General features: G+C 42.1%; 1 protein-coding gene across 1 annotated transcript; it reads right to left on the reverse strand.

Moving 5' to 3' along the window:
• Positions 1–734: 734 nt before the first annotated feature.
• LOC138873264 (uncharacterized) lies at positions 735–10,039 on the reverse strand. The gene is made up of 4 exons (XM_070151709.1): positions 9,744–10,039; positions 2,487–2,583; positions 1,339–1,563; positions 735–992 (listed from the first exon to the last, which is right to left on the reverse strand). The coding sequence occupies exons 1-4, from the start codon at positions 10,037–10,039 to the stop codon at positions 735–737; spliced, it is 876 nt and encodes a 291-aa protein (XP_070007810.1).
• Between the last annotated feature and the right edge of the window lie 8,217 nt (positions 10,040–18,256).

The raw sequence follows: 18,256 nt of genomic DNA on the forward strand, positions 1-18,256 counted from the left end.
CATGTACCGGGTTTCGGAACCAAAATACAGGCCCAATACCTACGAGATCAACTATTAACCATTTTCTCAAAACCATAATAATTTCAGTTTAACAATTTTCATCAAAAATTCATTTCTCGGGCTAGGGACCTCAGAATTTGATTCCGGGTATACGCCCAAGTCCCATGTTTTACTATGGACCCACCGGGACCGAGAGAATATGGATCTGGGTCCGTTTACCTAAAATGTTGACCAAAGTCAACAAAATCAACTTTTAAGGCCAAAAATTATTATTTCTTAACATTTTCACATAAAATCTCTCTGGATACACGCTCAGACTGCTCACGCAAATCGCGAAGGAATAAAATGAGATTTTGAAGACATCGGAACACGGAATCGAGTTCTAAAACATAAGATGACCCTTTGGGTCATCACATTCTCCACCTCTAAAACAACTGTTCGTCCTCGAACGAACATAGAAAAGTACCTAAGATGGTTAAAAGATGGGGATATTTGCTTCGCCTATCAGACTCGGACTCCCAGGTAGCTGCCTCAACAGGCTGACCTCTCCACTGCACATGAACCGAAGGATAACTCTTCGATCTCAACTGACGAACCTACCGGTCTAGAATAGCTACCGACTCCTTCTCATAGGTCAAATCATTGTCCAACTAGACAGTGCTGAAATCTAACACATGGGATGGATCGACGTGATACTTCCGAAGCATGGACACATGAAACACTGGATGTACCGCTTATAAGCATGGTGGCAACGTAATTCTGTAGGCCACCTCTTCCACTCGATCAAGGATCTCAAAAGGCTCGATAAACCTAAGGCTTAACTTGCCCTTCTTCCCAAATCTCATCACACCCCTCATGGGAAACACCCGAAGCAACACTCTTTCTCTGACCATGAATGCCACATCACGAACCTTACAGTCGGCACAACTCTTTTGCATGGACTGAGCTGTACGAAGTCTATCTTGAATGATCTTAACCTTATCCAAGGCATCCTGCAGTAAGTTTGTACCCAACAACCGAGCCACCCCTGTCTCAAACTACCCAACCGGCGATCGGTATCATCTACCATATAATGCCTCAGATGGAGCCATCTGGATACTCGTGTTTTATAGGAAAATTCCACTTACGGCAAGAAATGAGCCCAAGAACCTCCAAAGTCAATAACACAGGTGCGAAGCATATCATCCAAGATTTGAATAGTACACTCGGACTGTCCGTCCATCTGAGGATGAAATGATGTGCTCAACTCGACCCTTATACCCAACTCACGCTGTACTGCCCTCCAAAAATGCAAGATAAAATGCGTACCTCGGTCTGAAATGCTAGACACGGGCACACCATGATCTCACATATATAGATCTCAGCCAACTGCTCTGAAGAATAGGAAACTGCCACATGAATGAAATACGCCGACTTAGTCAGCCTATCCATAATAACCCATATTGCATCGAATTTCATCTGAGTCCGTGGGAGTCCAACAACAAAATCCATAGTGATACGATCCCACTTCCACTCAAGAATCTCAATCTTTTGAAGCAAACCACCAGGTCTCTGATGCTCGTACTGTACTTGCCGACAATTCAAACACCAAGCTACATGTGCAACAATATCCTTCTTTATCCTCCTACACCAATAATGCTGCCGCAAGTCCTGATACATCTTAGCATATCCTAGATGAATAGAATACTGGGAACTATGGCCCTCCTCTAGAATCAACTCACGAAGCCTATCCACATTAGGCACACAAAAACGACCCTGCATCCTCAAAACTCCATCAGCTCCAACGATAACCTTCTTGGAATAACCATGCCGCACTGTGTCCCTAAGGACAAGCAAATGAGGGTCATCATACTGCCGATCTCTGATACGCTCAAATAAGGAAGGCCGAGCAACTGTACAGTATAGAATATGGCTGGGCTCAGAAATGTCCAACCTCACGAATTTATTGGCCAAAGCCTAAATATCCAAAGCAAGCAGTCTCTCACCGACTGGAATATATGCAAGGCTACCCATACTAGCCGACTTCCTACTTAAAGCATCGGCCACCACATTGGCCTTCTCGAGATGATACAAGATTGTGATATCATAGTCTTTTAATAGCTCCAACCACCTCTATATCTTCAGTGCGTGAACAAATGGCTGCTAGCTCCAAGTCATGAACTAGATAATTCTTCTCGTGAATCTTCAATTGCCACGAAGCATATGCAATAACTTTGCCACCCTGCATCAATACCACACCAAGTCCAATATGAGATGCGTCACAATATACTTTATATGGCCTTGAACTTGTAGGCAACAACAACAACGACGCCGTAGTCAAAGCTGTCTCAAGCTTCTGAAAGCTTACCTCACACTCGTTCGACCATATGTAGGGCACCCTTCTGGGTCAACTAGCCGACTTCTTAGTTAAAGCATCGGCCACCATATTGGCCTTACCAAGATTATACAAGATGGTGATATCATAGTCTTTTAATAGATGCAACCACCTCTATATCTTCAGCGTGAACAATGGATGCTAGCTCCAAGTCATGTACTGGATAATTCTTCTCGTGAATCTTCAACTTCCACCACCCCGCATCAATACTGCACCAAGTCCAATATGAGATGCATCACAATATACTTTATAGGGCCCTAAACTTATGGGAAACAACAACAACAGTGCTTTAGTCAAAGATGTCTTGAGCTTCTGAAAGCTCGCCTCACACTCGTTCGACCATCTGAACGGGTCACCCTTTTGGGTCAACCTGGTCATCTGGGCCGCTATAGATGAAAACACCTCCACAACTCATGGTAATAACCTACCACACACAAGAAACTCCGAATCTCTGTAGCTGATGTGGGTCTAGGCCAGTCTTTGACTGCCTCAACCTTCTTAGTATCCACCTGAATACCCTCTGTTGATACAACGTGACCCAAGAAGCAGTTGAACTCAACCAAAACTTACACTTCGAAAACTTAGCATATAACTGGCTGTCTCTCAGAGTCGGAAGAACGATCCGAAGATGCTATTCATATTCCTCTCAACTACGGGAATAGATAAAGATATAATCAATAAAAACAATCACGAAGGAGTCCAGATAGGTCTTGAATATCCGGTTCATCAACTCCATAATGCTGCTGGGGCATTTGTCAACAAAAATGATATTACTAGAAACTCATAATGCCCATATCAAGTCCAAAAAGCTATCTTAGGGACATTAGATGCCCTAATCCTTAAGTGATGTAGCCATACCTCAAATAGATCTTTGAAAACACATTGGCACCCTAAAGTGGATCAAATATATAATTAATCCTCGGTAGTGGATACTTGTTCTTGATGGTGACTTTGTTCAACTACCGATAGTCTATGCACATCCGCATCGACCCATCCTTATTATTTACAAACAACACCGGCACACCCCAGGGCAAGACACTAGGTATATTAAAGCCCTTATCAAGCAAATCCTGCAACTGCTCCTTCAATTCTTTCAACTTTGGCAGGGCCATGCGTTACGACAGAATAGAAATGGGCTAAGTGCCTAGAGCCAAATCAATGCAAAAGTCAATATCCCTATCGGGTGGCATCCTCAGCAGGTCTGCAAAAAATACCTCTAATAAATCCCGAACAACTGGCACAGAAACCATAGAAGGAACCTCCGCACTAGAATCACAAACGTAAGCCAAATAAGCCAAACACCCATTCTCGACCATACACCGAGCCTTCATATAAGAGATAACCCTGCTGGTAGAATGACCAGGAGTCCCTCTCCACTCTAATCGAGGCAACCACAACAATGCTAGGCCACGGTCTTGGCATGATAGTCTAGTATAGCATGATAAGGCGACAACCAATCCATCCCTAATATGATATCAAAATCGACCATATCGAGAAGTAGAAGATCGACACTAGTCTCAAAACCTCCCAATAATAACCACATATGAACGATATACACGATCTACAATAATAGAATCCCCCACCGGTGTGGAAACATACACGGGAGCACATAAAGAATCACGAGGCACAACCAAATATATAGCAAAATATGATGACACATAGGAGTTTGTAGACCCTGGATCAAATACAACTGAAGCATCTCTACTGCAAACTGAAACAGTACATGTGATACAGCATCGGATAACTCAGAATCAGGCTTAGCTAGGAAAGCATAACATTGGGGATGGTCCCCACCTCTCTGAACCGTATCCCTGGGACGACCTCCTGCTGGCTAGCCTCTACCTCTAGCGGCCTGGCCTCCACCTCTAATGGCCTGACCTCCACCTCTAGTGGGTTAACCCCTGCCTATGTCTCCCTGACCCCTATCTCTAGCTGGATGGGCAGGCGGTGCTGGAATCATGGCACGAGAATCCTGCTACTATGACTAAACACCCACTAATCTAGGACAGGTCCTTCGGATATGGCCATACTCACCACACTCAAAACATCCATCTTGATACTATGGCTGAGGAAACCGAGACTGACCCTGATGGGCCGATTGACCACAATAATAACTCTGAAGAGGAGGTGCTCTGATAGTTGTTGGCGGTGCACTATAAGTTGGCTACCATGAAGGAGGTACATAAGAACCACAACCCCCTGAAGCTCCATGAGATGTCTAAATGCTGAATGAAACAGCGTGGGAGGATAGCCCCTACCAAAAGTATCTCGACCTCCAGATGAGGCCCCACTAAATCCACCGGAGTGACGAGGCCAATTGTCAGACCCCTGACCACTCCCTGAGCTAAAACCATCTCAACTCGTCTGGCAACATTGGCCGCATCCTGGAAAGAAATCTCACCCTCTATCTCCTTAGCCATCTACAATCTGATAGGCTGAGCAAGTCCCTTGATAAAGCTCCTCACCCTCTCTCTCTCTCTCTCTGTGAGAAGTATAAGAAGTGCATGAAGGTCCAGATCAACAAATCTAGTCTCGTACTGAATGATGGTCATAAAACCCTACTGAAGGCGCTCAAACTGCCTCCGATAGTCCTCTCTCTGAGTGCTAGGAAGATACTTCTCCAAAAATATCTAAGAGAACTGGTCCCAAGTGAGAGATGGTGACCCAGCTAGTCTGGCCAAATAATAATCCCTCCACCATTTCTTGGTGGAACCTAACAGACGAAAGGTAGAAAAGTCAACCCCATTAAAATCCACTATCCCCATATTCTGTAATACCTCATGACAACTTTCCAAATAGTCCTGGGGATACTCTGAAGATGTACCGCCATAGGTAGCGGTGAAAAGTTTGGTAAACCTATCGAATCTCCACAAGGCCTCAGAAGACATAGTTAATCCATCGGTGGTCTATGCTACAACACCCGGCGAAACTACCCCAACTAGCTGAGCTGCTGGAATCTGAAACTAGGGGGCCATCTGTTCCGGAGTGTGAGTAGCGGGAGTCTGTGCTCCTGCCCCAGCCCGAGAGATGACTGGTGCTACAGGAAGTATGCCGGCCTGAGTAACACTCTCCATAAGGCACACTAGACCGACCAAAGCATCTTAATGTACCGGGGAAGCGATAAACCCCTCTGGAACCTAAGTTGGCCCTACTGGAACGGTCTAGGTCGGAGCCTCCTCATCAAACTCTACTTGAGGCTCCATCGTTGGTGGTGCTGCTCGAGTTCTAGGCTGAGCCCTGCCCCTACCTCGACCTCTAGCACGACCTTGACCTCTTCCTCTGCCCATCGTAGTAGCTACCATTAGGGGCTCGTGCTGCTAATGAGCTAATAAAGCGGTACGTGTTCTCTCCATCTACGAAGGAACATGAGTACAAAGAAGAATAGAAGTGAAATTGTTCCTAACTCTTTAGCCTCTGGGGATAAGCATAGACGTCTCTGTACCGATCCCTCAAACTCTACTAAGCTTGTTCGTGAATTGTGAGACCTAGGAAACCTAGTGCTCTGATACCAACTTGTCATGACACGGATTTCCCACCATCGGGACAGTGATGACGGCTAACATCGCACTCGCTAGGCAAGACAACGTTCGAGTTTTATTCACATTTGTCCTTTATATTTTAAAGTTAAAATTAACAAAACTAAATCAAACACAAATAATGCGGAAGTAAATAATAAAACGGCCATCTATATACTATTACTAAAATCGAAGCTACTACAACCCAGAAATTGGTGTCATAATCCACGAATATACTATGAATTACTACAAATACTGGTCTGAAAGAAGTATATCTGTTTCGAAAGAAAAGAAAACATGGAAAGAGAAACATATAAGGGGACGCCAGGGCCTGCGCACGCCAATGACTACATTGGGTCTCCTAGATGAAGTATTTGCAATCGAGCTCTCGATAAGCCACAACCAGCTCTGAAATCTGCGCAGAAAGTGCAGAGGGTAGTATCATTACAACCGACCCCATGTATTTGTAAGTGCCGAGCCTAATCTCGACAAAGTAGTGGCGAGGCTACGGCGGGTCATTTACAATATAACCAGTATACAGTATATAATAAAGAAAAAAGGAAATATGGAACGAATTGGAAAAGTAACTTGCAACAAAAATAAATACGCAACCTGATTATCTTGCCAGTACTCAGCTATAACCAATCCTTAAGAATATTGCAATACTATAGAAATAGATCACAGTAGAAGAAGAATGCATAAACAACAAATGATGCGGCGTGCATCCCGATCCCATTATATCATCATTAACAATATGAATGTTCACCCTTATTACTCCTGTTGTGGCGTGCAAGCGGTTTCCACCTGTCCATCCTTATTGCTCCTTAATATATATCACCCTTATTCTTCCTGTTGTGGCATGTAACCCGATCCCATATGTCCACCCATATTCCTCCCGTTGCGGCATGCAATCAAATCCCACATATCAGTACCAATCACACAATAAGAACAAGTATTTCACAATTTATCTCAAACCCTCCACAACATTTATACCTTAAACCTTACCAAACGGAAATTTATGCAATTATGAAACTTCATCAATTAATGTTACAAAGCGAGACCTACCAATATGTACCATGAAACACCAATAAACTAACTTAACCAATAATGTAATACAAGGAAACTACGGAATAATTGATACCTTTAGTAAAGAAAACAACATTTAACAAGAAGCAATTAGACATGGAAGCACCAATAAGCATCTAGCAGTTAAGACATGAAGACAATATATTAGGAACGAGGAAGGGAACAAGCTAAACTAATAATTTAGTGGCGCATAGGTACTTGTCACCATACCTATACGCCACACACATAAAATTTCACATAGCAATTAAGTCGGGGATCCCTAATCCCTCGAGTCAAAGTTAGACCAAACATTTACCTCAATCCAACGGCCAACTCAAAGCTCAATTACTATTTTCCGTCTATATTTCACCTCCAATCCACTCGTATCTAGTCATAATTAACTTAATAACATCATTTATCGCTAAAAAAATCAATTCCAATGCATCGGTGTAAGTTTCCCAACATTTCCCCAAAAACCTAAAACCTGACCCCGGGTTCGCTTGGTCAAAACTCGAAGTTCGGATCAAAATACGATTACTCAATCACCCCCGAGCCCGGATATACATTTGGTTTTGGAATCCGGCCTCAATTTGAGGTCTAAATCCCCAAATATCGAAATTCCTAAGTTCTACCCAAAACACCCAATTCCACCATGAAAAACCTAGAATTTATGATGCAATCTTGCAAAAAGATGCAAAAGATTGAAAGAAATGAGTTAAGAATCATTTACCTATGATTTGGGGAAGAAATTGACTTCGAAAAATTGCCTATTGAGGTTTAGGTTTTGAAAAATGGGTGAATGAATGAAAATCCCGTCTAAGTCCAAAACTTATCAGCTGCAGATGTTGCATTTGAGACCTGAGTTTTGCAAATGCGAGAAAGGTATCACAAATGCGAAACCCTCGCATTTCTGCCGCCTTCGCAAATGCGAACCTGGACTTCCGCAAATGCGGCCTTTTTCTTCGCAATTACAAACTACCCAGTCTCCTCCCCTGCTTCGCAAATGTGAACAATCTTTGCAAATGCGAGGCTCGTATTTGCGAGCCAGACCTTGCAACTGCGAAGTCTGTATACCTGAAGCATACCAGCAATTTTGCTTAAGTTCAAATCACTCCGTAGCCTATCCGAAACTCACTCTAGCCCTCGAGGCTCCAATCCAAACATGCACACAAGTCATAAAACATCATACGAACTTTCTCGCGTGATCAAATCGCCAAAATAACACCTAGAACTATGAATTTAACACCAAATTGCATGAATGTTTCAAGAAAATTCATAAGTTCTATTTTCTTAACATAAGGTCCGAATAATGTCAAATCAGTCCCGTTTCTCACCAAATTTCACAGATAAGACATAAATATCATAATGGACCTATATCGAATATCGGAGCAAAAATATAGCCCTAATACCAATGAGATCAACTATTAACCATTTTCTCAAAACCATTATAATTTCTGTTTAACAATTTTAATCAAAAATTCATTTCTTGGGCTAAAGATCTCAGAATTCGATTACGGGCATACGACTAGGTCCCATACTTTACTACGGACCCACCGGGGCCATTAGAACACGGTTCCGAGTCCGTTCACCCATAACGTTGACCAAAGTCAACAAAATCAACTTTTTACACCAAAAATTATTATTTCTTAAATTTTTCACATAAAATCTTTTAGGATACACGCTCGGACTACGCACAGAAATTGAGGAAGAATAAACTGATGTTTTGAAGACCTCGAAAAACACAATATCGAGTTCTAAAACATAAGATGACCCTATGGGTCATCATATTTTCTACCTCTAAAACAATCGTTCGTCCTCGAACGGACATAGAAAAGTACCTGAACTAATGAAAAGATGGGGTAATCTACTCCGCATATCGGACTCGGACTCCCAGGTAGCTGCCTCAACAGGCTGACCTCTCCACTTCACACGAACCAAAGGATACCTCTTCGATCTCAACCGACGAACCGGCCCATCTAGAATAGCTATCGGCTCCTCCTCGTAGGTCAAATCATTGTGCAACTAGACAATGGTGAAATCTAACACGTGGGATGAATCGCCGTAATACTTCCGATGATAAGCCTGATGGAAACACAATCTGTAGGCCACCTCTCTCAGTCGATCAAGGATCTTAAAAGGCCTGACAAACCTAGGGCTTAACTTGCCCTTCTTCCCAAATCTCATCACATCCTTCAAGTGTGACACCCAAAACTCTCTCTCCGACCATTAATGCCATATCACGAACCTTAAGGTCGGCATAACTCTTTTGCCTAGACCGAGCTGTACGAAGTCTATCTTGAATGATCTTAACCTTATCCAATGCATCATGCACAAAGTCATACCCAACAACCGAGCCTCCTTCGGTTCAAAGCACCTAACCGGCAATCGACACAGTCTATCATATAACGCCTCATACGGAGCCATCTGGATACTCGACTGATAACTGTTGTTGTAGGCAAACTCTGTAACGGCAAGGACTGATCCCAAGAACCTCTAAAGTCAATAACAAAGGCGCGGGGCATATCCTCCAAGATCTGAGTAGTACGCTCGGACTGTCCGTCCATTTGAGGATGAAATGTTGTGCTCAACTCTACCCTCATACCCAACTCACGATATACTGCCCTCCAAAAATGGAAGGTAAAACGCATACTTCGATCCGAAATGATAGACACGGGCACACCATGAAGACGACCGATCTCACGGATATAGATCTCTGCCAACCGCTCCGAAGAATAAGAAACTGCCACAAAAATGAAATGCGTTGACTGCGTCAGCCTATCCAAAATAACCATAATGGATCGAACTTCCTCTGAGTCCATGGGAGTCTAACAACAAAATCCATAGTGATACCATCCCATTTCCACTCAGGAATCTCAATCTTCTGAAGTAAACCACCATTTCTCTGATGCTCGTTCTTTATTTGCTGACAATTCAAAAACCGAGCTATATATGCAACAATATCCTTCTTCATCCTCCTACACCAATAATGCTGCCACAAGTCCTGATACATCTTAGCAGCGCTCAGATGAATATAATACTGGGAATTGTGGGCCTTCTCCAGAATCAACTCATGAAGCCCATCCATATTAGGCACACAAACACGACCCTGCATCCTCAAAACTCCATCATCTCCAACCGTAACCTCCTTGGCATCACCGTGTCGCAATGTGTCCCTAAGGACAAGCAAATGAGGGTTATCATACTCCGATCTCTGATACTCTCAAATAAGAAAGACCAAGCAACTAGACAAGCTAGAGCACGACTGGGCTTAGAAACATCCAACCTCACGAAATGATTGGCCAAAGCCTGAACATCCAAAGCAAGTGGTCTCTCACCGACTGGAATATATGCAAGGCTACCCATACTAGCTGACTTTCTACTCAAAGCATCGGCCACTACATTGGCCTTCCTAGGATGAATGGTGATATCATAGTCTTTCAATAGCTCCAACCACCTCCTTTGCGTCAAATTGAGCTCCTTCTGCCTGAATAAATACTATAAACTCTTATGATTAGTGAACACCTCACACGACATGCCATATAGATAGTGCCTTCAAATCTTTAGCGCGTGAACAATGGTTGCTAGCTCCAAGTCATGAATTGGATAATTATTCTCGTGAATCTTCAACTGTCGCAAAACATATGCAATAAGCTTGCCACCCTGCATCAACACCGAACCAAGTCCTATATGAGATGTGTCATAATATACTGTATAGGGCCCTGAACATGTGGGCAACACTAACACCGATGCCGTAGTCAAAACTATCTTGAGCTTCTGAAAGCTCGCATCACACTCATCCGATCATCTAAAATGGACACCCTTTTGGGTCAACCTGGTCATCGGGGCCGCTATAGATGAAAACTCCTCAACAAACTGACGGTAATAACCCACCAAACCCAAGAAACTCTGAATATCTATAGCTGATGTGGGTCTAGGACAGTCTTTGATTGCCTCAATCTTCTTAGGATCCACCTGAATACACTCTGCTAATACAACATGACCCAAGAAAGCAACTGAACTCAACCAAAACTCACACTTCGAAAGCTTAGCCTATAACTGGCTGTCTCTCAGAGTCTGAAGAACAATCCAAAGAGGCTACCCATGTTCCTCTCGACCGCGGGAGTAGATCGAGATATCATCAATAAAAAAATCATGAAGGAATTCAGATAGGACTTAAACACCGGGTTCATCAAATTCATAAATGATGCTGAGGCATTTGTCAACCCAAATGACATTACTAGAAACTCATAATGCCCGTATCGAGTCTGAAAAGCTGTCTTAGGGACATCGGATGCCCAAATCCTCATCGGATGCCCAAATCCTCAGTTGATGGTAGCCATACCTCAATTCGATCTTTGAAAATACCTTCGCACCCTGAAGCTGATCAAATAAGTCATCAATCCTTGGAAATGGATACTTGTTCTTGATGCTGACATTGTTCAACTGCCGATAGTCTATGCACATCCTCATCGACCCATCCTTGTTCTTTTCAAACAATACCGGCACACCCCAGGGCGAGACACTAGGTCTAGTAAATCCCTTATCAAGCAAATCCTACAACTGCTCCTTCAATTCTTTCAACTCTTGCAAGGCCATGCGGTACGACAGAATAGAAATGGGTTGAGTGCATGGAGCCAAATCAATGCAAAAGTCAATATCCATTTTGGGTGGCATCCCCGACAAATCTGTAGGAAATACCTCTAGGAACTCCTGAACAACTAGCAAAGAATCCATAGAAGGAACCTCCGCACTAGAATCACAAACATAAGCCAAATACCCCTTCTCGACCATACACCGAGCCTTCATATAAGAGATAACCCTGCTGGTACATTGACCATGAGTCCCTCTCCACTCTAATCGAGGCAACCCCGGCAATGCTAAGGCACAGTTTTGGCATGATAGTCTAGTATAGCATAATAAGTTGACAACATATCCATCCCCAAAATGACATCAAAATCGACCATATTGAGAAGTAGGAGTTTGATGCTAGTCTCAAGACCCACAATAATAACCACACACAAATGATATACAAGATCTACAACAATAGAATCCCCCACCGATTTGGACACATACACGGGAGAACTCAAAGAATCATGAGGCACAACCAAATATGGAGCAAAATAAGATGACACATAGGAGTTTGTAGACCCTGGATCAAATAAAATGGAAGCATCTCTATTGCAAACTTAAATAGTACCTGTGATAACAGCATCAGATGACTCAACCTCGGGCCTGGCTGGGAAAGCATAACATTGGGGCTAGGCCCCACCACTTTGAACCATATCCCTGGGACGACCTGACCTCCACCTCTAACGGGCTGACCCCTACGTCTGCCTCCCTGACCCCTATCTTTAATTGGATAAGCGGGTGGCTCCAGAATCATGACACGAGAACCCTACTGTTGTGATTGCAACACCCACTAATCTCAGACAAGTCCTCCAGATTTGGCTATACTCACCACACTCGAAACATCCATGTTGATACTGCGGCTGAGGAAACTGAGACTGGCCTTGATGGGCCGGCTGGCCATGATAATAACTCTGAAGAGGAGGTGCTCTGATATATGCTAGCGGTGCACTATAAGCGGGCTGCCCTGAAGGAGGTACAAAAGAACCACGACCCCCTGAAGCTCCATAAGATGTCTGAAGTGCTTAATGAAACGGCCTCGGAGGATAGCCCCTACCAAAAGTACCTCGACCTCCAGATGAGGCCCCACTAAATCCACTGGAGTGACGAGGCCTCTTGTCATACCCCTGACCACTCCCCTGAGCTAAAACCATTTCAACTCGTTTGGCCACATTGGCCACATCCTGGAAAGAAATCACACTCCCTGTCTCCTTAGCCATCTGCAATCTGATAGGCTGAGCAAGTACCTCAATAAACCTCATCACCCTCTCTCTATCGGTGGGAAGTATAAAAAGAGCATGACAGGCAAGATTAACAAATCTAGTCTCGTACTGAGTGAAAATCATAGAATCCTACTGAAGCTGCTCAAACTGCCTCCGATAGTCCTCTCTCTGAGTGATAGGAAGATACTTCTCCAAAAATAGCTGAGAGAACTGGTGCCAAGTGAGGGCTGGTGACCCAACTGGTCTGGCCAAACAATAATCCTTCCACCATTTCTTGTCAAAACCTGATAGCCGAAAGGTAGCAAAGTCAACCCCATTGGTCTCCACTATCCCCATGTTCCGTGATACCTCGTGACAATTGTCCAAATAGTCATGGGGACCCTCTGAAGATGTACTGCCATAGGTAGTGGTGAAAAGCTTGGTAAACCTATCCAATATCCATACGACCTCAGAAGACATAGTTGATCCATCATCGGTATGTGCTACAACACCCGACAGAACTACCCCTACTGGCTGAGCTGCTGGAGTCTAAAATTGGGGGACCATCTGCTCCAGAGTGTGAGTAACGGGAGTCTGTGCTCCTCCCCCAGCCAGAGAGATGGCTGGTGCTACAGGAAGTATGCTGGCTTGAGTAACACTCTCCATAAGGCCCACTAGACGGACCAAAGTATCCTGAAGTACCAAGGTAGCAATGAACCCTTCTAGAACCCGAGTTGGTCCGACTGGAACGGTTTGGGCCGGAGCCTCTTCGTCAAACTCTACCTGAGGCTCCGCCGCTGGTGTTGCTGCTCGAGCTCTGGGCTGAGCGCTGCCCCTGCCTCGGCCTCTAGCACGGCCTAAGCCTCCTCCTCTGCCCCTCATAGGAGCTGCTACTGGGGGCTCGGACTGCTGATCAATTAATAAAGGGGTATGTGTTCTTGCCATCTGCGAAGGAATAGGAGTAGAGAGTTCAATCAGCATTGCAAGATCAAATCGCACAACAGAGAAGAATAGAATTGAAATTATTCCTATTCACCTTTGTCATTTACATTTTATAGTTAAAATTAACAAAACTAAATCAAACAGAAATAAATACGGAAGTAAATAATAAAACGACTATCTATGTACTAGTAATATTATCGAAGCTATTACAACCCAGAAACTAGTGTCACAATCCACGAACATACTACGAATTACTAGGAGAGGAAATTGAAACATAGGAGTGGGCGCCAGGGCCTGCTGATGCCAGCATGACTACCTTGGATCTCCTAGATGAAGTGTCTACAACCGACCTCTCGATTAGCCAAAACCAGCTCCAAAATCTGCACAGAAAGTGCAGAGTGCAATATTAGTACAACCGCCTAATGTAATGCTAAGTGCCGAGCCTAACCTCGACGAGGTAGTGATGAGGCTACGGTGGAGCATTTACAATATAACCTGCATACAATATATAATAAAGCAAAGAGGAAATACGGAACGAATTAGAACAATAACTTGTAGCAAAAATAAATACGGAACCCGATTATCTTGCCAGTACTCAGCTATAACCAATCCTTAATAGAGTTACAATACTACAGATATAGATCACAACAGAAGAAGAATGAATAAAAAACAAATGATGTGACGCGCATCCCGAGCCCACTATATCATCAGTAACAATATGAACATTCACCCTTATTACTCATGTTGCCCCGTGCAACCCGATTCCACCTGTCCACCCTTATTGCTCCTTAATATATATCACCTTTATTCCTCCTGTTGCAGCATGCAACCTGATCCCACCTGTCCACCCTTATTACTCATGTTGCGGCGTGCAACCCGATCCCACCGGACAATCACATTTCACCCTTATTCCTCCTCAATATATCACCCTTATTCCTCTTGTTGTGGGTGCAACCCGATCCCACCATATCAGTACCAATCATACAATAAGAACAAGTATTTCACAATTTAGCTCAAACCCTTCATAGCATTTATACCTCAAACTTTACCAAACGGAAATCTATGCAATTATGAAACTTCATCAATTAATGATACACAACGAGTTACCATGAAACACCAATAAACCAACTTAACCAATAATGTAATATAAGGAAACTACAGAACAATTGATACCTTCAATACAGAAAACAACATTAAACAAGAAGCAATTAGACATGGAAGCACCAATAAGCATGTAGGAGTTAAGAAAGGAAGACAATATATTAAGAACGTGGAAGGGAACAAGCTAAACAAATAATTTGGTGGTGCATAGGTACTCGTCACCACACCTATACGCCACAACGTAAAATTTCACATAGCAATTAAGTTGGGGATCCCTTATCCCTAGAGTCAAAGTTAGACCAAACACTTACCTCAATCCAACGGCCAACTCAAAGCTCAATTACCGCTTTTCCTCTAGATTCTACCTCCAATCAACTCGTATCTAGTCATAATTAACTTAATAACACTAATTATCGCAAAAGAAATCAACTCCAATGCATAAGTGTATGTTTCCTAATATTTTCCCAAAAAGCCAAAAATCGACCCCGGACCCGCTTGGTTAAAACTCAAAGTTCGGACAAAAACACAGTTACCCATTCACGGCGGAGCCCGGATATATATTTGGTTTTGTAATCCGTCCTCAATTTGAGGTCTATATCCCCAAATTTCGAAAGTCCTAAGTTCTACTGAAAAACACCTAATTCCACCATGAAAACCCCGGGATTCTATGATGAAATCTTGTAAAAAGATGCAAAAGATTGAAAGATATAAGTTAAGAATCATTTACCTATGATTTAGGGAAGAAATTGCCTTTGGAAAATCGCTTCTTGAGGTTTAGGTTTTGAAAAATGGGTGAATGAATGAAAATCTCGTCTAAGTCCAAAATTTATCAGCTGCAGATGTCACATTTGCGACCTGAGCTTCGCATTTGCGAGCTGAAATGTATTGCAAATAAGAACCCCTCGCATTTCTGCTGCCTTTGCAAATGCGGACCTGGACGCGGCCTTTTTCTTCGCAATTGCAAACGACCCGGTCCCCTCCCCTGCTACGCAAATACGAACAATCTTCGCAAATGCGAGGCTCGCCAGACCTCGCAATTGCGACGTCTGCAGACCTGAAGCATACCAACAATTTTTCTTAAGTTCAAATCACTCTGTATCCTATCCGAAACTCACCCGAGCACTCGGGGCTCCAAACCAAACGTGCACACAAGTCTTAAAATATCATACGAACTTGCTCGCGCGATCAAATCGCCAAAATAACACCTAGAACTATGAATTTAACACCAAATTGTATGAATTTTTCAAAAAAGATCAAAAGTTCTATTTTCTCAACCAAAGGTCTGAATATCATCAAATCAGTCTCGTTTCTCACCAAATTTCACAGATAAAGCATAAATATCCTAACATACCTGTACTGGGTTCCGAAACTAAAATACGGGCCCGATACCAGCGAGATCAACTATTAACCATTTTCTCAAAACCATTATAATTTCAGTTTAACATTTTTTATCAAAAATTTATTTCTCGGGCTCGGGACCTCAGAATTCGATTTCGGACATACGCCCAGGTCGCATATTTTACTACGGACCCACCCGGACCGTCATAATACGAGTCTGGATATGTTTACCCATAACGTTGATCAAAGTCAACAAAATCAATTTTTTGGCCAAAAAATATTATTTCTTAAATTTTGAAGACCTTGGAACACGGAATCGAGTTCTAAAACATAAGATGACTCATTGGGTCATCACACACAACTATCTCTTCTGTGTTATCATCATCAACAATAATTACATAAACATAAAAGTCCATATACTTTGGTACCCTTTTTAAAAATCTAACCTACCTACTTACAAGTAAATATAAAAAACGCTACGCTTAGCAAGCATAAATCTAACGATTTCATACTAAGGGATGCCTTCTCGGGACAAATACTATTTACTCATTCGTATGAATTGATGTGCTCTTTCGGGAAAACTCCAAATAGTAGGATTTCAAGTAAGGGAGCCTTCTATTTTTTTCTTTTTCATTGCTTGCTTTTTCTTTCTTCTCTTTGAAAGAAAATTGAAGTATGCGTCTCTAAGACATGTTTCTCAATTTTGTTCCCTTTGTTACTAATTCTTGATATACTGTTGCCTTCTAAAATTGTGACTGTCGCGCATATATATTTTGAATAATCAAAATGTGAAAGATTTATGTAAGTTATGATTTTTTCCTGGGTTTTCCAAGTATCTTCGCGACATTTTCACAAAAATAATGCAATAGTGACCCGTCTTTATTCATGAGACTAACCCTACAAAAAGGTAGATCAAATTTTTATGCAGGAAATAACCACGAAAACAAGATTTCTAACATAACATGAAACTTCCACAAGATGAATAAATTCTATTATTAACAAAAATCTATAACATATTGTTTGTCCTCATACCTTTATGTTAATAGTTATGGTACAGAAAATGAGATAACAATGTCAAATGAATCGGCATTTGCGTTTCCTTTTTTGTTTTCGCAATTATATCCAACTATTTTTTGTTTGGTGTAATAATCTATTTTACCTGTTCCTTATTTACTATTATTTTTATGGCAGATAAAGAAGATTGAAAAGGAAGATGAAGAATCATAAGTCAATGGAAAAAAAAAAGATAAAAAGGTATGCCATCTTTTTGCCTTGCATATTGTCGTCCTTCTTTATATGAAAATTAAATTATCTAGGAATTTTCTATTATTAAGTGTGTCATTTTATAGGTTATTAGTTTGATTTTTGTCATTTGTTGTTGCAAGTGTTAAGCACTGATTGTTTTGAGTTCACAACAACTCAATAAATTAAGAAAATATTAAAATTTTACATTTTGTTAGAATACTATTTATTACTTTGCATCCAATGTAAAACTTTTTGTACTCTTCTAATCGGCTATTTGCATTATTTATTTGCACAACTGGTAATACTTCTATTTTAAAGTTATTTAAGTATACTAACTAAATAATAATGGTACTACCAATGATGTAACTTGTGTAAGATCACTAATATTATATACAGCCAAAATCGTGGAGTTCGACTTTGGGGCTATTGTGGCACTCCACGACCAACCTCGAGGAGCTCGAAGCAGAATTTGAAGTGTGACCCCAAGGTGTGTCCCTCGAGGGAGCATATCGAAGGTCAATCTTGGAGCAGTACAAATCGGCGATCATCATGGAAAAGCAGGAAAGCTCCCAAGGACACGTGGTTAGAACTGACCAGGTCTGTAAGAATAGTACAAATTCGTATTGAGCCATTATACAACTATACTATAGCATTTTCTCGTCATTATTAGACATGTACTATGTTGGGATTCCCCCCTCATATATAAAGGGGACCCTTTTCATTGTGTAAGGGGATGAATATTGAATACAATAGAACATTCTCTGATTTTCTTACCAAAACATGCTTAGCAATCACTCTATAGATTTATTGCTTGTTCATTTATTATTCCTTTATTGTTCTTCATTGAT

This window comes from Nicotiana sylvestris, chromosome 7, assembly GCF_000393655.2.
Source record: "Nicotiana sylvestris chromosome 7, ASM39365v2, whole genome shotgun sequence".
NCBI classification, from domain to species: Eukaryota; Viridiplantae; Streptophyta; class Magnoliopsida; order Solanales; family Solanaceae; genus Nicotiana; species Nicotiana sylvestris.